The sequence below is a fragment of the Diabrotica undecimpunctata genome, chromosome 4, assembly GCF_040954645.1.
Source record: "Diabrotica undecimpunctata isolate CICGRU chromosome 4, icDiaUnde3, whole genome shotgun sequence".
In the NCBI taxonomy this organism is placed as follows: domain Eukaryota; kingdom Metazoa; phylum Arthropoda; class Insecta; order Coleoptera; family Chrysomelidae; genus Diabrotica; species Diabrotica undecimpunctata.
In genome coordinates this window covers 8,254,312-8,282,243 of record NC_092806.1, presented here as the reverse complement: position 1 = coordinate 8,282,243, position 27,932 = coordinate 8,254,312, and the positions used below count along the sequence as shown (strand labels likewise).

Sequence of the window (27,932 nt, the reverse complement as noted above, 5' to 3'; positions counted from 1 at the left end):
GCTACAGGAGAATCCACAGCGCTACATATCGTGGACTGAAAAAGTAACTAATATAGAGGTGTTACAAAGAATAAAGAAAGAATGTGAAGTCATAAAAACTGTTAAAATTAGAAAGATTCAATATCTGGGTCATATAATGATGGGCGAGAAGTACGTATTACTTAGATTAATTATGCAAGGGAAGATACAAGGAAAGAGAAACCCAGGACGACGCAAAATATCCTGGCTAAGAAATTTGAGAGAGTGGTTCGGTTGGAGCTCATTAGCATTATTCAGAAGCGCGGCCAATAAAATTAAGATAGCGATGATGATTTCCAATCTCCGATAGGAGAAGGAACCTGAAGAAGATAAAGGACCGACTAGATCCAGACATAGAAATAAAACGTAGAATAGCAATGAATAAAACTACTTTTATGAAAATGAAGTCATTTCTTTGCAATAATCATCTCAGTTTAGAACTAAGACAGAGAATGGTTAAGTGCTATATTTGGTCCGTACTTTCTTGGTTAAAAAACATTCGTGAATGGACTCAGATATCAAATGCAAGACAATTATTCCATATTGCAGAAGATCGAGAAGCCTTCGCAATGGTGATCGCCAACGCCGGATAATTCTGATATGGCACGCGAAGAAGAAGACACGTCACCTTCTCCAGTGCATGAAAATAATCCAATATTATTGCACGCAATCGAGTGATTGAAGACAATCAAACCAATTATTTTGTATATTTAAATAATGAAAAGAACATAAAATTCTTAAATAAGGGCAAATTTTCATGTTAAAATATTTAAATATGTACTCACTTTAATATCACCAAACATTTCAATAAGATCGTGAGACTCGCTTCCCAGAGCTAGATGATACAAAATGTCTTGGTCCATAAGTTCGATGTGGGGGTTTCTTAACCGTACGGATCCATCTGGGTATCTGTAAATAAAAATGTCTTAAGTATTCCTATAGTTTTGGTAAAAAAAATAATATTAAGTGATAGGTATGCAAAAGAAGGATTAAAATGTTTATTATTTCGTTAATCCATTCCAATTAAATATATTGAATAGAGTCTAAAATTATTAATTAAAATTAAATATGTAATAAAAAATCATTATATAACTATCAACACATATAACCCTTCGGCAAACAACAAGTTTGCGTTGCATACGAGTATATTAGAACTACTACTAAAGACAACTTATATACATTAAAAGAAAATCAACTTCTATTATAATACTAAAACTAAAAATATAAAAGAAATTATGTACTACAATATGGCTGATGTTTAAAAAACACCTTGTATATAACTTATTCAGTCATTTTATCAATGCATATGCGTCAAACAGGTACTGTATGTTCCAAGCAAATAAATTTTTTACAATAGTGACACATGTATCGAGTTTTACGATCTCAACAAAAAACACAACGCCCCCTTTTATTTTGCTATTCAGCAGGTGCTTGTACTGGTCCAACATCACTGATTGAGGAGATTGAGCCCTTTCTTTTATATTGTCCATTACTAACTGAAGACCTAGTTCTTTTAAAAAAAATCTTCTTCTTTTGCTTGTTTTTAGATCTAGTTTGTTAGTTCTCTGTATCTCAAATGTGTTTATTGCAGCAACATCAAGCAATCCATTACTTTCGTCACCCGTTATCGGATCGATTTGGTCATCATGGTGTAGGGTTGACAAAAGAACAACATGTTTTTTTGGTTTTGGTATATAGGACAATATCGTCATATCTTTGGTAAATCCAAACATAGTTGATTTTGGCGGTCTATTGTTCAATAAAAATTCGGTTGGGATATGCCTTTTGTTTTTCCGTAGGGTGCCTACAATTGTTAGACTATGATTTGTCAGTAAGTTTTGTGCGAGTTCAATTGATGTAAACCAATTGTCCATTGTGACATTCCGGTTAGATTTGGAGATTGGTTTGCAAAGCCGCTCAACCACATCCTAGGGTGCAGAACTGATAGAATATGGACCTGGTGGTTGTGTACCGGCATAGATTTCTAATTGATAAGTATAGGAAGTGCGAGAATCCACCAAAGAATATACCTTCAGACCGTATCGGTCCGGTTTGTTTGGAAGGTATACTCTAAAACTAAAGCGACCTCTAAAGCCTAAAAGCATTTCATCGATAGTGACATATTGGCCAATGGTATAATATTTTTGAAAATTTTCTATATCCTCGAATACGATTCTAACTGCTGCAAGTTTGTCTACTTTTTTCCGTTCGTCCCTTGTACGAATATCATCTAGGCGTAAGCACTTCATAAGAAATCTAAATCTGCAGAGAGCCATCGTTGCCGGAAATATGTCTCACCGACACACGCTCGATATATACATTAGTACATTCAACAAAATGTTTTACAATTTTGTCATTAAACAACAGTTTCCAGCATTTCTTTTCAGTTGTGCAACTTTTCGCTTCACAAATAACTCCAGGAAGTTTTGTGATGATATTTTCTCGTCTAGTTCTAACATTTCGTGATCCGCATGTCTTATTCCATTTCATTCCATCTTTGGTATTATAATAAAGGTGTTGTTTGACCCACCTTGTGGAATACATTCTTGTAAGTTTAGTTCGGTGTCTGATAAATCGAATTCAGACTCTGAGTTATGATTACCATCTTCATTTTCTAATTTTCCAACAATAGACTCATCGGAATCTGAATCTTCATAATTTTCTTCCTCGTCGGTTGCAACTTCCTCGTAGAGACATTGCAAAAGTTTTGCCTCTCCCTCGTAAGAATACATTGTTTTGCTAAGCTCTAAAAACAATGCACTGCAAATTTTGTTTTGTACTTTCATAAAAAAATACTTACATTACGGAACGGGTTGGGTTTGAGGGAACGAAGACAGATATAACATCGACACTATCGCTTCAATATGTATTACTGAGGAATTATAGCTGGCCATGCCGTCGAAAGGTAACTAGACCGCCAGGACCGTACTTAGACTCGCTGACCGAATAGAGATATTAGAAAAACTGAATGGGCCCGACAGACCCAACCCGTGCACCGCAGGAATAATAGGCAATTTAAAAAAATGTCTTTATCCAGTCTCTCGTATTTTGTGTAACTTTTATTAACTTGAAAGTGCCACCAGTTAAATCGGCTGACGAATGCATATAAAGAAAAAGTACATAGTGAATTACGTAGAAATAAACGCTGGATTATACTTAGACCAACAGTGGACTACTCTGAACTGGACCATCCGCTTGGCATGGGATGAATTTGGAGAAAGATTTATCACAATATTTATCAACATTTTGAAATTTAAAGTCCACATTTTTATCTGGAACATATCATTTTAGTGCAGCCAACACTAATTCAATTGAATTTAAGCCAGATGGTAGTCTTAGGACAGAGTAACATGTATCATTCATAATCTGCTATATCTCATACATGTTATATCTGAGTTTGTGAACTTTTACTATGCTATATAAATCTGCCTTTATCATTTCTTTTGAACATGAAATGCTACGCTCTCTTATCCACTCCTTCATTTCGTTTTTTCTACACTCTATAGTTGGACATTTTTGAACTTGAACATTGTGCAATGTCTATAACCAATGCAGTACGAGCTTGTACATTAGGAATACGTTTTTCATGAATCCATTTTTTATAATTATTATAGTTCATTACGCTATGATACTCTACCGACTGTACCAGACTAAAATTTTGAACATGCGTTTTTATGAAACCCATTTCGCTGCATGCGTGATAAATAATGAGACTCAGCCCTTTGGACACTGGCTTGTACAAACCTTTTCGGTGGTATTGGCTACCCAGTTTTTGTCATGGGTATGAGAGGAATATATATGTTTCATAGATGTAAATTATGGGCCGATTTTCTTCCCTATAATGTTTAATATTTCTTAGAAGAGAAGAAAAGAGAATGTTTAGAAGAAAAAAGAAAGAACAATACGAAGACGCTCTAAACGAAATTGTTAACCACCACAATGTAAAAGACTCACGAAAATTCTACCAACAGATAAACAGCTGCAGAAAAGAATTCAAACCCAGAATAATAGCCTGTAAAGATAGGGACGATTCTATAATTAGTAACAAAGAACAGATACTAAACAGATGGGCGGACCATTTTGGAGAACTGCTTAGCGACAACCACGAAGATGGCGAGATTGAGGATCCCATGTTTCAAAAGAATGAAGATGATCGACAACCACCCGCCACCGAAGAAGAAATTAGAGAAGCCATCGCAACACTGAAAAATAATAAAGCTCCCGGTTCGGATAATCTCCCTGCCGAACTTTTCAAAAGTGGCGGCGACCCCCTCATGAAACACATGCATAAACTGATAACTGCAATCTGGCAACAGAAAGAAATGCCCACAGACTGAAAGTTAGGTGTACTGTGTCCTATACACAAAAAGGGAGACATGATGGTGTGTGATAATTATAGAAGCATCACTCTACTCAATATAGCATATAAAGTGTTGTCCAACGTATTGTACAAAAGACTCCTCCCCTCCTCCTAAGAACGGACCAGATATTTACAGTGAGGCCTATCCTTGAAAAAACTCTAGAGTTCGGCGTCGACACCCACCACATATTTGTTGACTTCAAAGCCGCATACGACTCCTTTAATAGAAATAAACTTCTACTTGCTATGGTAGAATTTCGCATTCCGTTTGATCTTGTCCGGTTAACTGAACTTACACTCACAGGTGCAGAGAGCATGGTAAAAATCCAAAACGATCTCTCAAGACCCTTCCATTGCAAAAATGGACTAAGACAGGGTGATGGACTATCGTGTCTCTTATTTAACCTAGCATTAGAAAAACTAATTCGAGAGTCGTAGATTACTACGAATGGTACTATCTTTAACAAATCAGTACAAATTGTCGGATACGCAGATGACATAGACATCATAGGTAGGTCCACAGAATCTCTGACTAAAGCATTTCGGTCGTTAAGAGCATCTGCACACAGAATGGGACTAAATATAAATGTCCAAAAGACCAAATATATGTGTTGCACTAGGTCAAGCAACCCGACACCTACACGAATAATAATTGATGACCTAGAACTGGAAGGCGTTGACACCTTCATATACTTAGGGTCGCTGCTAACCAAAGATAACAACGTCAGTGAAGAAATCAAAAGAAGAATAGGGCTCGCCAATAAGTGTTACTATGGCTTAAGAAGACAGATGGCCTCAAAAATGCCTAGAAAAATTAAACTGACTGTATACAAAATACTAATAAGACCACTGCTAACATATGATTCAGAAACTTGGACACTAACACAGAATGACCAAGAATTGCTCAAACGTTTTGAGCGAAAAATACTAAGACGAATATATGGAGGCATAAAAGAACAAGGTCTGTGGCGCAGGTGTTACAATTTTGAGTTGTATAGAAGTTTTGGAGAACCTGACGTTGTAAAATTCATTAAGGTAGCACGCCTCAGATGGATAGGTCATGTAATCAGACGAGAGGAAGATGCCATAGTCAGAAAAGTTTTTGACCGAAGAGGGCCGATCGGACAACGAAGAAGAGGAAGACCGAGACTTAGGTACCAAGACAACCTAGAAAATGATTTGAAGTCTATCGGAATTAGAGCATGGAGAAGAGTTGCCAAAAACAGGGGCCAATGGAGGATTGTTCTGAAGAAGGCTCTTCCCCATAAAGAGCTGTAACGCCACTGATGATGATGATGATGAATGTTTAATATTTCTCCGAAGCAGTTGTATACCAAGTTTTTATAGAATTCTCCTGGTTTTCGTCGCTTTCCTCCATCGAGGTCACATATCTCTCATCATTTTTCTCAAAGTTCCATGTAACACTGTATAAATACTGTTTTCACTAAATTTTTATTTGTGTTGCAATGGTTAAGTGCTATGTTTGGTCCGTACTATTGAATAGTGCAAAAGTCTGGACGCTAAAAGTATCGATCATGAACAAAATTGAAGCATTGGAAATGTGGGTTCATAGACAAATGCTGAAGATACCTTGGACAGCAAGGAAAACTAATGAAGAAGTACTAAGGAGCGTCAACAAAGATAGAGAACTGCCAAAGACTGTTAAACATCGTTTTATCTGGGACATATAGTAAAGGGAAGTCGATATAAAATATTGCAGCTGATCCTTAAAGGCAAAATAGAGGCCCGTAGAGCTAGCTGTAGGAAGAAGACAAGTTTCTTGGTTAAAAAACATGCAGGACAATTATTCCATATTGCAGAAGATCGAGAAGCCTTCGCAATGTTGATCGCCAACGTCGGGTAATTCTGATATGGCACGCGAAGAAGAAGTCGCAAGGTAGAAACTCCTTTTTCGGTTTTTCGGTGACATAACAGTTTATTATTATACAACGAAATCGACTTCTGTCAAAGTCATTCAAGTTGGATTTTTGGTCAGATTTGATTCTTTTGATGTTAGGCTTCGAAAGTTATGTGGAGGCACCTTCTTCTACATTTTTTATTTCACAAGAGTAATTGGTAGGTAGGAAACAATTGGTAAGAATAAAAGACACCGACTCTAGTTGTAAAGACATTTTAGTGTGGAGTACCGCAAGGTTCAGTATTAGGTCCCATTCTTTTTTTACTTCTCATTAATGACATCACTTACTTGAAAATTAAAGGGAAAATTTTTCTATTTGCTGATGATACCAGTATTACTTGGAGCAGCTCTAATATTTCAACGCTTCATTCAATTATAACCTCTGATTTCCTTATAATCAAGGCTTGGTCAGACTCCAACTTACTTAGCTTTAACGTGGATAAGACAGTAGCATTATCTTATAAAGGAGTCATTCAACCCTTGCTTTTGAATGAGAGCCAAATCAGTATCGTTAATTCCGTGATATTTCTAGGTATTCTTATCGACAGCGATCTTAAATGGCCCTTGCATACTGACTCCTTAAGGAAGAAACTAGCCTCAGCTTGCTTTGCAATAAGATCTGTTTCAAAGGAACTAAATTTATCTTCTGTCAAAATGGCATATTTCTCATTGTTCGAGTTCCATCTTCGATATGGGCTTCCATTTTGGGGTTCTAGTACAGCGGCCCAATTTGATAGTATTTTCAAGTTGCAAAAAAGAGCAATTCGTTATCTATTTGGTCTCAAACAAACAACTCATTGCAAGACCTACTTCAAAAATCACGGAATTTTGACGCTTCCCTCTTTATTTATTTTGGAAACGGTTTGTTTGATTCGCAAGCATCTAAACATTTTTCCCGGTAGACCTGATCATGGCTACTCCATTAGAAATTCGGATTGTAACGTTTATTTACCGATCCCGTCCACTCAGCTAGTAAAGAATTCTATTCTATATAGTGCAAAAAAACTTCATAATCACCTTCCAAGAGAAATTAAATCCGCAACATCTTTCATTAAGTTTCGTAAGATGACAAAAATCTATCTCTCTGAAAGACCATATTATTCAGTTGACGAGTTTCTTAATGTATAACAAAGAAACAAAATTAATATTGTTTATAATTACATCTGGGTGTCTCAAGCAGTGGCTACAATTTGTCTCATTTGTTGTTGTCTGTACAAATTATGTAAGTTATACAATAATTTTACTAATTTAAAATTGTATTGTTCTGTTTTTCTATTATATTTGTTTTTGTTTTGTACTTTTTATACTGCCACTTCTGCTACTGCCACTGCTACTTTTTGTACTTTTTGACTGATTTTTTTTTAGCTTTGTCCATAAAATTGTTCAATAATTTTCAGTGACAATAAAGCATATTTCTATTCTATTCTATTCTAATTTCAGGTTACATAACTAGTAATTAAATTTACTCTCGTTGATAAGGCAGCACGATCCTGTACTTTTTTAAAATCTTTAACAGGCTAATTTTGTACTGCTTCTCTCTGCAGAAAAACCATTTGCTATTACCTCCCTTGCTTGCATTATTTGTACAGACAAGACTTTGCTTTCTAATCTTAGCAGCTCGCTTCCAGTGATCACGAAATAATAATGATAATGATGAGTTTTGTTCCTGTTCACTGCGCATCGGAGGTGAAGCTAAATATCAAAAAGACCAAGTCTCAAAATATATTTGACTGTAGATTATATTTGACTGTAGATCAGAGTTATTGATTTATTTGTTTATTAGTAATTGTAATGACTATGGTAGGATACTTTTGACTATCAGTTTATCTTCAATTTGACATTTTTCTCGTAAGTTTTCAGTTGGCAAATTTTTCCTGTCATTTAATTCTCAGACAACCTCTAAATGTATTTGCTAAACGAATTTCAGAAAAAAATAAAGGTCCAACAACAATTTACTAGCAACGACATGTGATATGAATGTGACTGAAAATAAGGGAAAATATTATAGAGAAAAATGATGTCCCTGTCAACCCTATCTCGAAAGAAGATTGCAAAGAACAAGATAAATATAAGAACCTTAATGAAATCTAAATATTATTATTACATCAGGACATTATTTATTTAGTAACTTAATACGCATTTTTTTTAAACAAAAACTACTTTTGATAACGGTATTGCAACATCATAGATATGTAATAAACCATTGCCATAAATTGCAATATTAAAAATAATAATTTATATTTGCTTAATGATATAAACTATTTTATACGTAATAACAGTGATAAGACATGTGATCATAGATGTTATTGAAGCGAAGCTTTTATAGTGGCGTTGTATCAATTTTTCTCTATTGTAAAATACAGAGCGGATCGTCACGACACGAACTATTTCTTCACTACTATTTATTAATTTTTTTACGTTAGTTGTTAATAAATTAATTTCATACTACACTTAAGTGTCGAGTAAGATAATATTTAGTTTATATAATAATTAAATTTACTATCAAATGATATTTATCGGAAGCACAGCTTTTTTATCGCCGGCTAAGGACGAAATGCTTTGTTGATCGGTGTAATGAATCGCGCAGAGGTAAAAAAATAAAACCTAACGCCTACACTACACTATCTGATCGTGTGATCATCTATGATCGGCACAATCATCCTGCAAGCCACGATCGTCCGTCCACCCAATCGTCCGTAATAGAATGTTGTTGAACCACAAGCATCAAGCGATTCCCTTTGATGCGTCTCCGAAAAACCGACAATTTACGGGTTGTAAGCGATCAGACCGCTTGTGTTAAGGTAGACCAAGAGGTTTCAGCTAAAGTTTCTATTAAGCATGGTGTCAGACAGGGATGTGTTATGTCACCGACGTTGTTTAATGCCTACACTGAACCAGTTTTTGAAATAGCGTTAAATAATTGCCGCGAAGATGTTAAGATCGGTGGTGAAATTATTAACAACATCAGATACGCCGATGACACCGCAATAATGGCAGAGAGTCTAGAAGATCTTCAAACCCTGTTGAATGCTGTAAACAACGAATGCACTGAAAAGGGCTTAACAATCAACGCAAAAAAAACAAAATGGATGGTGGTCGGAAAAATTAATATCGAAGACTCAGTGCTAAGATTAGGCATTTCTCAGGCAACATATGAAACTGCATGGAAATTACTAAAAGACCATTTATGTTAGGGGGTGTAAGTTAAATCTTATTAGAATTTCACGTAATATAAAAACAAATCACTAAAACTAAACTGTATTGAAGATATAAAAAAAGGCACATGTAAAATATTTCGTAAGTATAAATTAAAAACTATTGTAAAGATGTTGTGATAAGACTGTCTTCTGTCCGCAACTACCTGTAGCCCCTCTCTCGTGGTGTAAGATAGAGGTCGGGTAAAATTTAACTAAAAATATATTGTACAGGGTTGCTCGAAAGTTTTAACAATAATGATTTATTTAAAACCTTTGAACTTTATTCCAGAATATTAATTAAATCAAATAATAGCAAACGCCACATTATTAAAGCAAGAAATAATTATTTTGAAGATAATACCTACATTTCCTCGTCAATGAAAATGTCAACAACCTTGAATAGTAAATAAACAAGGGTTGGTATGTTAAATATCCAAGTCACAAACGAGTTTTTATTCAGATTCATTATTTTCTGAAAATAAAAATTTACGTATATGGAAAACAATGTAATTTTTTTTTGGAAACGCTTTTGGAAAGTTTTCAAAAAACACTATTTTCAGGGATACATTGTATATAGAGATATTACCCTTATTACGATATACTGGTTAAAGAGGTTTTCAGCCATTTTGGCATTCTCTTAGAAGTCTACTCAGACCAAGGACCAAAGTTCGTCTGCCGTGTGACCTTAAACTCAGCTGCAAACTTTCGAAAAAAAACTTGGCAGGCGAAGAATACTCGAAGAGATTAAGTTAAGGATGAATAACATTTACAACCTTGCCCTGCAACATATCCAGATAGCCAGCGATAGAATGAAGAATCAATATAATTCTCGATCTATGAATGGATCTTCGAAGTGGGAAGGTCTAGACAGTGGTCTAGATTGGAAGACTACAATGAAAAAGGGAATAAATGATGTGATATACCGAACCAAGAAACTGCTAAGAGGGAAACCAAAATGTATCCCCATATGTTGGTTCAAATAATATAGAAGAAGCACGAACTCTTTAACATCTAGAAATGGATAGTTGCTGACCAAGTTTCAAACAAATTATGCAAATATAAGAACGACCAGATTTGGTATGTCCATTGAAGTACAGTCAGGTCTTCTTATCCTTCCGGAAGATGTCTCCAGAGCTTATTGTGGCCTCCAAGGACATTAACATGACCTAGGGAATCTCTACAGTATGCAACCAAAAGATTGATCGGTTCGACGAATTGAAAAATCAGTAGCCTAGAACTGATAAAGTGCTACGTTAGAAGATGGCCACCGATCGTTGCATTACCAGGTAACCAAGAGATCCTTTACCGAAAGAGCAAGCTACGAGAACATTTGGCTCACGTTAACCGCTTTGAGAGAAATTGTGTGCCACAAAACTAGCTTTACCAAAGATAGGCAACGTGTTAAAAAATTGTGAGAGGCGTGGTTCAAGTGATTTTTTGAGAGAGTGGCGCACAAATTACCGTGTGTTGTTTAATCCAAAGGAATCTTGCTCTTCAAGAACAGTTTATTGTTATTTATTCCTCCAAGGCTTGTACAGAGCTGGAAACATGCTTTTCGCCATCGAGAAACAATGCAGGGAATTTCTGATCGGAAGGGGCCTTGCTGAAAAACCCTACTCTGAACTGAACCCTAACTCATATTCTACAAACCTAGCCGCGAAACCTATGGAATGACGTAGCGTTGACTAGAACTTGCTGGCAATAACTAAGATCTGTTTATTTTATGTAACGCTAATTACTAAAGAATAGTTTGTAGAATAGCAAGATCATTACAAGACCAGTGTAAGACAATTACATTTATAAAACGTTTATATAAATTAGTGTATATAATTAATCGTGGTTTAATTTTCGTTATACTATAATCAAGTATAAAGAACTATTGTCAAATAGTGATTAAAATTTCGTTAGTTTGTTGTTAGTGATTTCAAATTCATACCACTCACCTGGTAGCCTCTTTGTCGTTTCCATTCGTTCCATTTTCATCTTCGTGATGTTCCTTTTGCGCAGGAACATCTAAATGTTTATATTGACCATTGGTAGAACAACCACCATTTTCATTCTTATACATGATTTATCACAGATAGTTCAGCTATAACTATTCTATCAACTAGAGTAATTTTCTTAAAAACACAGCCACGAAATACTGACAAACGCTATCACTTATAAATGGTTCAGCAACGCTTTTTTTAAGTTTTTGCCTGATAAATGAACTTGATAAAATGTGTCGAAATATACATATATGCGAATATTGGCTGATTATATAAAGAAAAGTAACTAAATATTCTAAAGTTATGACATACCTACTTAAAAATTATTTTTTTATCTTATTGAAAGAATCCACTAATAACGTAACCGATAAACAAAAATTTTTTCAATTAAATCAGAGCCGGACGTAAAAGTAAATTCTATTAAATCCTTTAAAATAAATATAGTGTGTCCGTAAAGTATGGAATAAGTTCGATATGTCGATGAATAAAAAGCCTTCTTAAAAAAATCTTAAACACGTCGATTTTTACGTTTAATGTTCTACATTTTACAATAAAATTTCATTATACAAGGTGCTACACATTAAGGTGATGACGTGATCGGATTTTTTTAAACGAAAGATCCTGTATTTTAGGACATTTTTAGGTCGATAAAACTGAGCTGATTCCAAAAAAGTACAGTATACTCTCTTTATAACGAACACGGTTATTACGAGGTTTCGCTTATAACGAGGTACATTAGATGTCCCGTGAAATTTCTATTGAACTATAACCCTTTATAGCGAGGTAAATTTGCTTATAACGAGAGAAAATAAGATTGAAAAATGTGTTTTTTACGTTTTGGCCCGGCCGTAGCTATAAATAAATTCCCTTTTTAACTGCGGGCCGCCCGCAATAAACTTCTTACAATTTATGATTCTTAGTCGGAAATGTAAAATTTATTATTCACAAGTGTCATTGTATTGGGTTGACCATTCACACCTAATAATATGGGTCCTAATAGACAAGATGTGGAAAGTGTTTTAAAGGTTGTCAGAAACTTTATCCAAGACAAAACGCAAATGAAGAAGCATAAAACTGTTTCATATCTTTAGAAAATATGATAGATAGAATACTGGACAATTTAAAGCAGTCAAAAATGACAAAATAACTTTATACGCTTTATACATATTTACAGAATACAGATTTTTTGTTTTAACGTATATCATTGACAGTAAAAGTCAACAACTCTTTTTTGTTTTAATGCATTTCATTGACAATAAAAGTAAACAACTTTGTTTTAAAAACGCCATTCAAACAATATTTATTAGCATCTTATATTGCTCCGAATGGCTTCACTATAGAAAGTTAATGTTTTAGAAAACTACATATTCATATGTATGCACAATATTATTGTTGTTGGATATAACGAGATCCGCTTATAACGAGGTAATTAGTCTGCCATTTCAGTTCTCGTTATAGAGGGAGTCTACTGTATAATATTGGGGTCTAACGGATATAACTTGAAAGATATGCACTTAAAAAATTAATTTAATTGATTTCTAATATTAATAAATTATAAATAAATTATATTAAATAATAAAATTCTTGTAAAACCTAGTTTATGGTTTCTTGAGAAATATTGTTTTTTCTTTACGAAGTCTTCAATATTTGCAGATTTAGTTTTATAAATAACATGCTTCAAATGACCCCACATAAAATAATCCAAAGGATTAAGGTCTGGCGATCCCACTGGCCATTCAATATATCCACGTCTTCCAATCCACCTGTTAGGAAAAAATTCGTTTAGGCACCTTCGAACATCTACAGCATAATGCGAAGACGCACCATCCTGTTGAAACCATAAACTTTCATCAAAACCTTCAGGATTAATTCTACTGGGGAATAAATTAACTAAAGTAGGTAAGAGATACCCCTTAAAAACTGGGTAGGGTCCGATGATCTATTTCTTACAATGCCAGCCCATGCCTTTAACTTTTGCGGGTATTTAGTATGATGTTCCCGCATCCAGTTGGGGTTTTCTTTTGCCCAGTATCCACAATTCTGACGGTTGGCATCGCCATTAAATGTTAATGTAGTCTCAGCAGATAAACTAATATTTTGAACCAAGAGAGGGTTTCGGTGGCAGTTATCCATCATTGTTTCGCAAAATTGTATTCTTTTATCTGGATCATCCTCGTTTAATTCCTGTACAAGTGTGCATCTAAAGGGGTGCCATTTTTCAAGTTTTATTACTTTGTGTACCGTTGTTTTGCAAACATCGAGATCACGACTAACCTTACGAACATAAGTGTGCGCATCTTCTTCAAAAGCAAGTAGAACATCTAATGTTGTATCATAATTTACAGAGGGACAACCTGATTTGCGTGCATTTCCAACCGTACCAGTTTCTCGAAAATTATTTTCAATCTTACTTACTGTTGACTGCATTATGGGTCTTTCTGGATATTGCTGTATCTGTATCTGTAGGGAGGACGAGTTAAGTTCCACAGCACTTAGGCCACAATTGACCCATTGTGCATCCTACCAGGAAGCTATCGCCCTTAGCTCATTGTCTATCCTACTATTTGTAGGAAGGTGGACAAGCTACCAGGAGACATCTCCCTTATGTGGCCAGGACTCGCCGAACGCGTACTCTCGTATTAACGATAACTCCGGGAATTGACATAGTATATGCTCTACAGTTTCGTCTTTTCGTTCACACTTCCTACATAGAGGTGTGTCTGCTAGCCCCAGTGTGTGGAGGTGTTTGCTTAGTTGACAATGACCAGTTAAAAAACCAACTGTTAACTGTTACTTTAATTAAAAAGAAAGTCCAGTAATAATATTTATACAGAAATGTATATATATATATATATATATATATATATATATATATATATATATATATATATATATATAAAGAAATAATAATTAGTAGTTAAAGTGGTATTAAATTAGTATTAAAGTTATTAATAAATAATTAAATTAAATCTGGATTAATAATTAAGTAATTTAGTAGTTAAAAACCGACAATTAAGTATAGTATATCAACCTGGTAAGTAGAACACAAATATAAACGTGCAAAATTCGGCAAAATGGCCAAAATGTATGACATTCAATGTCATTATTTCCATTTTAGTTCAAATACATCGTAATTCAGTTTAACCAACAGTATAAAATTTCATTAAAAGCCACTTTACTTAAAGAGCCCTTTAAAGCGAGTTATGAAATCAAATATCATTGACAGCCACTTAAAGTCGACTTTAACATAAAGTCTCCTTTTATTAAAGTCCACTTTAGCGAATCATTATGAAATCGGCCGTTATCAGACTTTTGCAATAGATAAAGGAAGAAAAATATCACCACTTATTCAGAAAGTACTCAAGGTTATAGAACAACTATCAGGCGAAAGGTACATAGCACGAAAACGTATATTTCACCCTATACCAAATTAAAAATAAAATGAAACCAAACAGATCGGTCTGAGAGACTGAGCGAAAGTGCTACAACGTTAAATATCTTTTGTGGTATTTCGGTTGGTTGTAAAATATAAATGGTTTTTTCTAATACATCTACCCTGATCAAAATTATTTTATTTGCAATTCTTTTCTTCCATCAGAGTTGCATTTTCTACTTTTCTAATTAAATCCATTTGGGATTCCCATAACTATTGTATTACGTTATGCTATGATATTTTTCTAATGTATTATTAGAGTATCTACGTAAACAGATTACATCTGGAATTCCCATTTCTGTATCATGTGTGATAACGGTCTCGTTGTTAACAACCACAATTATTAATAGAGGTCAAATTTAATTGCAAAATGATACATTTTGCAAATCATTTTTGCAAGTAGTTAAAAAATAACAATCTTACATACTTGGTACGTGATTTATATAAAAACATATAAACGATACGAGTATTTAATAGCAATAATAAACTAGATTAAGGTGAATACACTAATATTATGAGTCATATTAAATTTTAAATTAAAATGTCCTTCTCAAAACTTGCATTAAAACTTGGGGTTTGACATATAAGGGTTTTTAATAATTTATATCTGTTATAGTACAACAATCAATTCAAGAGGGTGATAAGATTCAAATGTTAGACTGTCAACTGTTTTGAAATCCCACAAATCCAGCGGCGTCGCCATTTCATTATTTTTTTAGGATTTAATTACTTTATTACAAATTAATTCCATCGTGATGTCTCAAAAGGTAACTTGTTAGATCGTTCTGTAAGTTTCTTACTTGTCCAAGTACTGTCTTGTTTTACAGGAACGTAAGTACCTACGTGACTTCTTTCCCTAAACTAATTTCCTAATTTCTATTATCGAAAAGGAAATATTTGCTGTGACGATACAGTCGCAGGACTTTGCGCAGGCAAATATAAGTGACCCCTGGGTCTGTAATAATAAATTAATGCTCGGAAACAATTTAAAAAGAAGGCAATAGACTTACCGGTCTGACGTAGCTGGAACACAGTACCTATTACCCTATCGGCGGTTAGCACAAAAATTAAATAATAACGCGCTTATTCCTAGTGGCTTAGGCTTTTGTTAAGGGCGGTTAATTTGACGCCTCAAGTGAGATTCGCCATACTAGAAGGTACGCGCAGAGAGAGGATGGCGTCGAGAGGATGGCGCCAAGATAATGACAGAAAATCCGTTCCTCAGCAGATGAGGTTAAACCACATGACGTTTTGGCCGCCAAAGGGGTAGCATCAAAAAAATTTTGATGAAATAATGTTAAGTTAAATTGAACATGCTTTAACCTTACCATTGCGAGTTGAATCCAATTGAATTAATACTAAAATGAAGGGGTATGTGGCCCGAGATAACGTGACATTTAAAAGTGGCGATGTATTTATGCAAAACTAAACTACTTGAAAAAAAAAACAAAATGGCGGACTTTTGAATTTTTCTACCCTTTTTGCACTTTCAATTGTTTATAACGATAAATACGAATGACACTCAGTTGAAAAAAACGTGGTTTCTAAAATAAAAGTCCACTAAAGTAAACAGCTGCCGTCACTAGGCCCGCTTGAATGGCCGGATTAACCGCTTGGAGCGCTCCGCCCTTTCCGAATCTCTACGTACTTAAAGATCACGCGGGCCTTTGGGACTAATTCTGTACTATTCCTAAAAGTACCTTATAGCAATTTTTGAAAAAAAAATTTCGATTTTTTGAAAATTGTTTGGAGGAACCTGGCCTTACATCTCAAAGTGATTTTCACTTGTTATTTGATAACTAATTATCTAAACAAATTAAATATCAAAAAAACGTTGTTAGAATGTATCGAGAAACGTTGTATCTACCTATTTTTATTTGTTTAAATAAATTTCTCGAACAAATTCATTTTTTTTTATTTATTTATTTAATGTCGTCCGAACCACTGAGGTTATAGACGACAACAATGGAAAATACATATTAGAACAAAGAAAGGTTATAATATTAATTACATACTAACATGAAAGAAGATTGATATAAGTATGTAAATTGTGATACAAACTAGATTTTAATTTAAATATCTTTTATGCCTATAGCCGTTAAAAACTTTATAATGTTTAGATGATTATTGTCTCTAAGAAGCTCGCCTATGTCGCTGGGAAGGTTCAGTTTACTTCTCGTTTTCAGGAAAATTGGACATTCGGTTAAAATATGTTTTACTGCACTGTTGGTTTGACATTGGTTGCAATATGGGGGGTTGTCTCTTGTGATTCGGTAAAGATGTGTATGGCGGGTGTGACCAAGTAGGAGTCGAGTAAAGATGATTTGTTTTTTTTTGTAAGTAACACAAAGGCTTGTTTTTGTAAAGCATTGTCTTTGATTTGACTTAGTTCTTCGGAACACTGTGACCTTTTGTTTTGCCACTCACAACTAACTATGTATTTTAAGCACAATTTAAGATAATTTGGCACTATTTATTTGTAATTTGTCGCTGCTTCGTGAGCTAGACGGTCCACAACCTCGTTACCGTGTACTTCAATATGAGATGGAACCCAGATTAATACCACGTGTTTGTTTTCCTTTGTAGCATTTTGAAGTTCTTTGTAAATGTCTTTATGAACAGGGTTGCTGGAGTATATGTTTTGGATGTCACAAAAGGGCATTGATTGAGTCACTTATGATTGTGTAATTTCTCTGGTCCGTATTGTATTCGTTCATAGAAAGGCAGGATGGGAAAGAGATGAGAAGTAGTGGCTGAAACGATTGTTATGAACGTTATGGTAGACTGGGTTATCTGGAGAGAATAGAACTTTACAAGCAAATGACAAACTTAGAAAATCTCTTCTAAACTCTAAAAAAGTTTGCCCTGACTCACTGTTTATACTTAGTATGGGGCTTGTTCTAAAGGCACCCAAAGCGACATGCACTCCCGTATTTTGAATTACATCCAGTTCTTTAAGAACAGATTTCTTGGAGTTATTTCTTGATTTTTTCATTTTTTGATGTTTGATGTTGAGAATACATTTCAGATGTCTTTATAAAACGCCACTGATAAAGAATAAAGAATTAAGAATTCGGATAATTTAGTTTTATTTTAAGACCCTTATTACTAAGACATATAACATTCTGTTTGATTATAACCTGATCAAAGTCATTGTAATATTATTATATAATTCACTTTTAAGTTTTGTTAAATAAAAGAAAGAACAGAAAAAACAATCAATCTCAAGGAAGCGTTCTTACCACCTCCCAAGTTAACATTAGACAAAATACTTTACAATGCACTTTCACGCTAAGATCTTCGTTTACACCAACGATCTTGCTATTATTGTGAAAGGAAAAAACCTTTGAACAGCTAGAATTCATAATGACTGGCGTGTTGAAGATGATGTTAATATCTTACAATAATTACAATAAGAATTTCTTAAAACTGAACTCAAGAATGTAAACGGAGTACAAAATCAAAAGTCGTAAAGTCAACAAACGAAGTCTCAGTAAGAAAATATGCGTGCCCTTTATACTTACTGTAGCTTGCAACTGGCTTTGCATCCTTAGTAGATAACATATATGTTGAGCAATATGTGGAGCAGTTCACACAAACTTTTATGAGAACGACACTATATACTATATCACTTTGAAGAACCACCAGAAACCGGTCGACTTTAAGAAAGAAATTTATGAAAATTTATAAGTTATCATTAAATCCCGGTAATTGTTCTCACTGTAATCGAAATTGCTACTCGGACTGGATGCACAACCGCAAATGAACCGATGTTGCCCCTGTGAAACATAATCAAATTAAATGGAGTGTGAAAACTTAAAAAATAGGGTAAGTAGTTTTGCCGATTGCATTTATAATTTAACAGATTATGGAATCGCCAATAACCGACTAACCGAATAAACTCTGACTGTATTCGACATAATAGCCAAGAAACTATACGTGAGATGGAAAAGAAGTTCAAAAGATCGGAAGAAACACATAACATCGAAGACCAGTCAAATCAGATCAAAACGATCATGCAAGAAACAACCAAAAAGTATAAAATAATTAATAAAAGCAAACACATCTAATTATTATAAGACCAAACTCTGCGTTCACAACTTGTGCATTTATGACATGAAGCATAGTGATGGATATTGCTTTCTGTGGAATGAGGCTGAAGGAGGATTGAATTCTGATGAATTTTCTACGATTTTGGTGAACTTTCTTATGGACAAAGTAATTTTAAAAATTAGAGAAGACAACAGGCAAATAATCGTGTATACTGATGTGTTGTTATCAGAACCAAAACGTCACTTTAAGCAACGCTCTCGTTAACTTAGCTTTGCTACGGCCACACACAAATGGAAGTCGACAGTATGCACGCAATTATAGAGAAAAAACTTAAAAATCAAATAATTAATATCCACAAGGAATCTACGTTCCTGTAGTTGGCTGTATACCATATATTAAAAAATTTATTAAAATCCTTTGTAAAAGGTATATATTTAAAAACCCAAACGGGCTATGTTAGACAAAACGTTTTCGGAATCCATAATTCCATCATCAGTGTCCTAGAAAATATAATATAACCACTTAATTAAAAATAATTAATGTTCCAGCTGAGTACTTTACTATTACTTACACAATTGAATACTTAAACTATTCCTACTTTAAGAATTTTAAACAGATAAATTTTTACAACTCCATAATACCAGGAAAACTGAAAGATCTTAAGGTATTGCTATTTAGTAAATCGTAATCATTATTTTTGACTATATTGATCGGTGTTTTTATCTTTATTTTTCAGGTTACCCAAAATTTGAGCTCTCATGTATACACCTTCTGGAGAAATATTTTATAAACTTAGAATTTCTGAGGACTATAAATTACTCAACCAATGGAAATATTTCAGAAAAAATACAATATCGTTTCAAGATTTGTCAAATTTGTACCATGAAAGCAGAAAAATTACAAGAAATACTTGAATTTACAGCAACTAAAGAACTTTATGCCAACAGATTACCATAAGTATTATGACGACCTTACTCATGAAGACTAGAAATACGTTATAAATCATAATTATAAGTACAATTCCGGTTGTTTTGATTTAAATTAAACCTATTTTATAATCACCAATGGATTTTTATTTGAATTAATCTCTGGTGCATACCAGCTAACTCCAACAGTACGTATTTTTCCTGTAAAAGAAAATTGGATAACTGCTTAAAATACCCTAGTGTTGTAAGGATTACTGTATAAACGATTATGTATTGGCAAAAATTGGTAATGATATTATCTACCTACTGAATTGTAATTTTTTTCGTCAGTAGCTTATAAAAAAAAATATTATAATTTTTTATGTCTCTCATGAAAAATTTGTTCAAATGGAGTTGGCCGGTTTTTGCGAATTAAGGTATCGAATAGCTTTATACAGAACATTTGGCTTTGCAAAATTTACAAATTTGCAACCTTTACAACAGTTTTCATAAAAAAATTTAATCCAGGCATGTAGTTCCAAAAACGAAACAAGTAATGGACGGGATAATGTTTAATCACCAAAAACCAACTAAACTATAATTCCACTATTTGGAAGAGTGATTCATCGTTTGAAGGCGGAGAAGTGGGGAAAGACGTATGAAAATCCAGTGGCGTACACTCACTTTTATTTCAACGTTAATTATATTATATTGTTTAAATATTTTAATGTTTTTAATTTAATATGTTTTTAATTTTTAATTTTTTTTTTAATTAATAACATATATGAAAATGCCACCATGCAGATAAAGCTGGACGAAAGCACAAAAACTAATCCCATAAGACTACAACGGGGAGTAAGACAAGGAGACACCATCTCTCCCAAACTATTTACCCTTGCTCTAGAAGACATTTTTAAGAAACTAGAATGGAACAATAAGGGTATCAACGTCGACGGATCATACTTAAACCACTTGCGATTCGCAGATGACATAGTTTTAATAGCCGATAATATCCAAGAACTAAATGATATGTTACAACAATTAAATGCAGTTTCAGGAGCGGTAGGCTTAAAAATGAACTACAACAAAACAAAAATACTGAGCCGAGACCAGACAAATATAACAATACAAAATCATACCATAGAAAATGTTGAACATTATGTATATCTAGGTCATGTTATCAAACTAGGAAAACCAAATCAAGATGCTGAAATTAAAAGAAGAACACAACTGGCATGGGGCGCTTTCGGCAAATTAGCATATATCTTGAAAAACACCTCCATTCCTGTAAACTTAAAGAAAAAGGTGTATAACACATGCATACTACCAGTTTGTACTTGCGGCTTGGAGACAGTAGCCCTTACCAAAAAATCTGCTAAAAAATTAGAAACAACGCAAAGAGCAATGGAACGAATCATGCTTGGAATATCACTAAGAGACAAGATTAGAAACACCGAGATAAGACGTAGAACGAAGATTAGGGATATTGTGGAAGAAATTGCAAAAATGAAATGGTGCTGGGCAGGTCACGTAGCCCGATATAATGACAACAGGTGGACACGGAGAATTCTAGAATGGAGACCAAGGACGACAACAAGAAGCACGGGAAGACCTCAAAAAAGATGGGTAGATGACATAAGAACAGTGGCAGGCAAACAGTGGATTAGATTGGCGCAAGATAGAGAAAGATGGAAGCAATTGGGAGAGACCTACATTCAGGAGTGGATGGAAAATGGTTGACAAAGAGAAGAGAAAGAGAGTTTAAATATTATTGTTCGAAATAGGCCACAATATATTTAATCTGCAGGTTTTTACTGAAGTTTCCATCTCTATATCTAAAGACCGTTTTCAAAGATATAAATTATAGTTATATTTACTTTATTTGTTTATTATTATATATTTATATTATTTATTTTCTTTTTTTTTCTTAACTTTAAAAACGGTCTCTGGAATAGAGATCGAAACGTCAGTAATTTAAACATGTAAATAGATGTATTGTGGCTTATTTCCAACATTCTCCCTAAAAATACGGAATACCACAAGCAAAAAGCTATAGAAAAATAAATATATCTATCATTTGTATATTTGAAAACGATCTCTTTATATAGAGATCGAAACGTCAGTAAATTAAACATTTGAATAAATATATTGTTACTTATTCCCAACCTTATTTCTAAATATACAGAACGGCAAGCAAAAAGCCATAGAAAAATAAATATTACTATCATTTGTATATTTGAAAACGATCTCTTTATATAGAGATCGAAATATCAGTAAATTAAACCTATGAATAAATATTTTGAGGCTTATTCCCCAGAGTCTCCTAAAAATACAGAATGCCACAAACAAAAAGCTATAAAAAATAAGTAATTTTGCAGAAAGCTTACTGATGCCACCCGGCTGTCGCGGAAGTTACGCTAAAACGTCTATATAAAAATAAAAATAATTTTTGATGTAACAAAACATTGTACTATTCTATTTCAACACAAACACTATACACACTTACTATGTTCTTTTTTTTTGTTTTTGGTTTTTTTATGCTGATGTTCTTACTAAACTATTAGAAAATATTATCCGCTGTCTAAATTTGAAGGTGCAGTGCTGCTATCGCTGTCATTATCTTCACCTGGTGTAATTATAATTGGCTCTAGTAAAACTTCGACATGAGTGTCAAGTTCCTACATACGATGTTCTTTTTTGATTATATGGCCTTTACATTTAGCCCATTTCTCTGGAGTTACATGGAGGATTGCTTGAATCAAAAGTTCCTTAACTTCGTTTAATTTGAACGTTTTGTTATTGCGTGCTATTTCTTCTTTCACTTGCACCCAGATAAGTTCAAAGGGATTAAGTTCGCAATGATAAGGTGGTAGACGCAGAACTTTGACACCATAATCTTTTGCAGTTTCATCCACAGCATATTTAAGATATTCACTTTTCCTTAACGGTGCAATGTCAAGTAGCTGAATTTTGAGCATTGATTCTTCGTATCCAATCCCCTTTTTGTGTAAGCCATTCTTGAATTGTCCCTTTCCGCCATGCCGTCGTCGGTAATTGTTCTAGTCTGCGGCTATGATATGGCGCATTGTCCATAACAACCACAGACCCAGGTTCCAATTTTGGTAAGATTCTCTTAAACCAGCGCTCAAATACTTCGGAAGTCATTTTTTCATGATAATCACCTGTTTTTTTCGACTCAAATTGAAACAAACCATTATCAAGGAACCCTGTATCACTTCCTATATGGGTGATGAGTAAACGCCGTCCCTTTCCTGATGGAGCTTTTAATCCTGTAGACCAAACTTTCCAACTGTATGACCTTCGTTAATCCAGGTTATATATTTTGCGTCCAGTGCTGCGAATTTTGCGTATTTCTTCTAAATATTTTCTTCTCCACAGAATAATTTCATTTTTTTCTAATAGCATATTTTTTCTGTTGCGTTTTACATATCGAAAGTTCATTTCGCGCATGGTCCTGATTAAGACACTAAGAGATATCTTGGTAAGGAGTCATCGTTTTCGAGCTCTTGAGAAATTTTTTTCAGTGTTGGAATTTCACTTCGAAAATAAAATGAATGAATTTTTCGACGTATAATATTCCTTGTGTCGTCATCCAAAACAATGCTTTTCCTATCTCTAGTTTTACCTTTTTTTTTGCTTTTTATTTTTTGATGTATTGTTAAATACACGATAAATACAGCTAACTGATACTTTTGTTAAACTGCTACAAATGTCAACCGCTTGGCTAACATTTAATGCCATTTTTCTGCCGACAATTCCTTCATAAACGTTTCGTATCATCACCTTCTTTTCAGACGTTAACATTTTCTGTCTCTTATGAGGCTTTTAATTTTTGGAATCAACATCAGAATTTTGCTGTCTTCTCTTGGAACAACTCGGTTTTTCGTCCATTGTATTTCAATAATCACAGAATATACTAAAAATTCACTATAAACCAAAACTCCAATAAAACTCAAATCAAATAATTACAGAATATAACAAATTTCATATCAATACTACAATACAGTATTGATAAAACAGTATTGACAACAATAAATTTACAAACTTATCACATAAAATATACTCACAAAATGCAACACATGCACTACCCTCAGAAACGCCAATGTAAATGAACCATTGTTGACTTCTTGATCGGCACTTTTTCGGCCATAAAATAATAAAAACCAGTTTTATGGCTATCTCTGGGTCGGAATTGTAAATCGGAGTTTCCTCGCTAATTCCAAAGTTGCCAAACGATTGAAAAATAATGTTTTAAAATATAGATTTTTATTTTATAAATTTAAACATGTAACGAAACGGAACATATAAATAAAATTTATTTAATTACAATTTTGAGCTTAATTTTTACTGTTAAAAAAATCAAGTTTTTTGGTATTTTTATGACGGTAATAATCGCTGCGTGGAAGAATACATGTTTTGTATGACCATAATTTCTAGTTGTGAACAAAAATTAGCTACACTGTAAGACAACTCGTGGTCAACACTACTATAGAGAAGCACACATAAATATACTACTTTATATTCTGTAATTTCTTATGAGAAAATGCAAATTGCAATTGAGAAAACGGGTAGTTTTCGAGGGCCGCTGTATACATTTAAATTTGAGGATATTCGGCGTTTAAACTATGAAATCACTCTTCTAAATTGAGGAATTATAGTATACAATCTTTATTTTGCTACTCTTTAAAGAGAAGATCAGCAATCATTGATACATCAGTCCTTCTGTATGATTTGGCGCTTTATTATTTACATTTTTAAACGTAAACTAAATCAAAATAATGTTTGTGTATAAAAAAGTTATTTGGCACGCAATTTTATTTATTCAATAACTACTTATATTATCAGAAAATGAATTACGGAAGTGAAAAACTAACTTCCTTTGATAATATTCTATACTACTAACGGGACGACTGATTTTATTGCTAATAACAGAAAATATAACAATTTATAAATAATCTACATTTTATTAAGCACCATTCTTAGTTTATAAAAAAATATAAAGTAGGGGAAGTTATAAGTTTTTAATTTTTTGTTAGTGATGTTCAATAATAGATGTTCGAATTCGAATACAACGCATTCTAAAATAAAACTTGGTATTATTGACCTTTAAATTTTCAGTCCGTCAACCGCTTTCAAAATATATATTTTAAAAATACAAAAACCACATACTTTAGTTTATTATATCGGATATAAATCAAATTTCTCAAAAATTTCGTATAAAGTAGAAAAAAGTAGTACACGATCTTAAGAGTTGTCATCCTGACAACTGACATGTTTTATTAAAAATTTTAAATTATAAGATTTTAAAATGGTGAAAGTACATTTGAGCTGAGTATTCATTGATCTACAGAGTACCTAAGAGATTCAAAAAGATGTCAGATGGAGAAAAATTAGGCGTATTAAGTGGAGTTTAATGAGACGTGGGCAATTTCTAAAAAAAACCTAAAATTCTAAAATTATTTAGATAAAACTAATAAATCAAAATAAATAATTAACATTTTAATTAGATATAAACTTACTGCACTTTCTTTTCGTCAGTTTCACCGTTTGTTGCAGGAATATCTTCAAGAGTGGTCATTTTTAAACTAAGTTTGAAGAGGATTCGACGACACAGTGCAAAAAAAAATTTTTTTTGCTCTTGCTAGTATACTACACAACGTTATCGCGATTTATCGTTACAATGATAAAAAACTTTATGAAGTACCTACATACATTCGGCAATCAACTGTGTACATTCGCTCTACATTAAATAATGGGCTAGCAACAAGAGTCAATTACCTTACGTAAATATTACAATATGATTTCAATATAGAAGGGCAGGAGAGTCTGGATTGTCGTATCAAGGACACTTCATTTAAAGAATATCTTCTTTGGTGAAATTCCATTCCAATTGATATTAATTTTTAACCATGACGATATTCAAATTCTTAGAAGGAACAAAGAAAGATATTTAACGGTACTTTTAGGGGTAGGAGCCCTGCGCTCCTTTCCCGTATCACTTTCTATTGAAGTATCTTAGATCTGTATGAATGTATAGCTGGTTCCTAAAAAACTGATATGACTCTTAAAACGTATTTTGTGGAAAATTGAGCAGTGTATTTTGAAGGATAAATACTTATTATTTACATACTGTCATTGTCCCTGCCAAATCTTAAAATTTGTTCTGTCCAACCTCAAAAAATGGCTCCACATGCTAGCAAAGAACTAAAGAATTGTAACGAAATTAGAAGATGGTAGGTCACTATCTGCCGTAGCGAACCATTTTAAAGTAAGCAGAACAACAGTTTTTATTATTAATAAAAGATGGAGAGAACAAAAAACTCTAGAAAGAAAGTAAGGTTCTGGAAGACCAAAAATATCTACCGCTCATGAAGATCCTACGCTTTTAGAGAGATTAGAAGACAATATAAATAAAGATTGAAGATGCGAAAACTGCAAGAATTATGTCACAGTTTCCGAGAAGAAAGACAACAACTTGGCGCAGAATTAAAGCATCGTGTCGTAGGTAACTGCAGCAAAAAACAAGCTCTTACACCACAACAGAAGCAATCAAGGCTTATATTTGCTTTAAATCATCACATTCAAAATCAAGATTTTTGAGACAGGGTAATATTTACAGATGAGAAAATTTTTTAATTTTCTAATCTTCCTCTCTAAACATGTGTCTTCCTGGGACCGTTTTTAGTTTATCTAGATTGTATGTTGGTCTCTTGGTGTTTCGCGTGGTTTTTTTGCCATCTTGATTTTAATGGTACTAATTATGAGATGCTGGTCACTTGCGATGTCTGCTCCTCTTTTATTACGTACATCAAGAAGAGATGATCTCCATCTTTTTGATATAGCGATGTGGTCTATTTGATTTTCTCTTGTATGGCCAGGTGCAGTCCATGTTACCTTGTGAATATTTTTATGTGGAAAGATCGTTCCACCAATAACTAAACTATGACTGGAACAAAAATTTGTAAAGCGCTCTCCGTTTTCATTCATCATTCCTAGGCCATGTTTGCCCATTACGGTTTCTAAGTTAATATTGTCTTCTCCAACTTTAGCGGTCATATCGCCCATCAGTATTAGTATATCACCTTGGTTTACTTGTTGGGTCGTTTGTTCTAGTTGTTCGTAGCAAATGTCTTTTTCTTCGTGGAGAGATGTGTTTGTGGGAGCATAGCATTGAATCACTGTTATCTTACGGTATCTGGTATAAAATCTGGCAGTCATAATTCTATCATTAATGGGTTTCCATGAAATAAGGCTTTTTTTTGGCTTGTTTGCTGAGTAAAAGATCAGCCCAGCCACAGTCCAGATTTAAACCCAATCGAGAATGTGCGGGGGGTTAAGACGGTTGTATCGACGTAATTTTATACCTCAAAACTGTGGCACGGTATACAACAGGTTTGGGAAGAGCTCTCTCAAGAAGACAATTTCATAGTTCCTTTCACGCAGATGGACCGAAGACTACAAGCTGTTATCAATGCTGATGGAGATATTACAAAATATTAATTTTATTTTTAAATACCTAAATTTAGTATAGTTTTGGTCTTCCAGACCCTCGATTTCTTTCGAGAGTTTCTTGTTCCCTCCATTTTTTATAAATAGAAAAACTGTGGTTCTGCTTTCGTTAAAATGTTTTGCTGCCTGTGATAGTGCCCAGTTATCTTTTAATTTGGTTACAATTCTTGCTTTAATATATTGTTGAGTTAAGTCGTTTGTTTTATTTGTTAATAATAATAAAAATAATAACAACAACCCTATTTTATGTAAAAACTATCATTTATAACTACTTTTATTATTTGTCTGTCGTAATAATGTCAGACCAATCAAATACTCTGCTCAAAATGATCAAATCTAACTAAGAGTCGCATCTTTTTTTTTGGAACCAGCTGTACATAAGACCAGATATATATTGATTCTCGATGAAAACAAGCAAGATCTCGTTACATAAAAATTTAACATTAAATTTTTTCATCCAAAACTTCAAATCTATTTAGAGATAGAATAGATCTATCTAGAATAGATCATATTCTATTTAAAAGCACTAC

At 33.6% G+C, this 27,932-nt stretch overlaps 1 protein-coding gene across 4 annotated transcripts in view; it reads right to left on the bottom strand.

Moving 5' to 3' along the window:
• LOC140439106 (uridine phosphorylase 1) overlaps positions 1 to 27,932 on the bottom strand; it is a 91,478-nt gene that overhangs the window by 7,491 nt on the left and 56,055 nt on the right. For 2 of the 4 annotated variants that reach the window (XM_072528795.1, XM_072528796.1), the window contains exons 2-3: positions 11,437 to 11,691; positions 804 to 927 (exon numbers count right to left, since the gene is read on the bottom strand). In XM_072528795.1, coding sequence (XP_072384896.1) covers positions 804 to 927; positions 11,437 to 11,561 — 249 coding nt within the window. In that variant the 5' untranslated portion in view covers positions 11,562 to 11,691. Of the gene's footprint in view, positions 1 to 803; positions 928 to 11,436; positions 11,692 to 25,412; positions 25,570 to 27,932 lie in introns of those variants that run through there. The other 2 variants (XM_072528797.1, XM_072528798.1) reach the window with 2 other exon arrangements.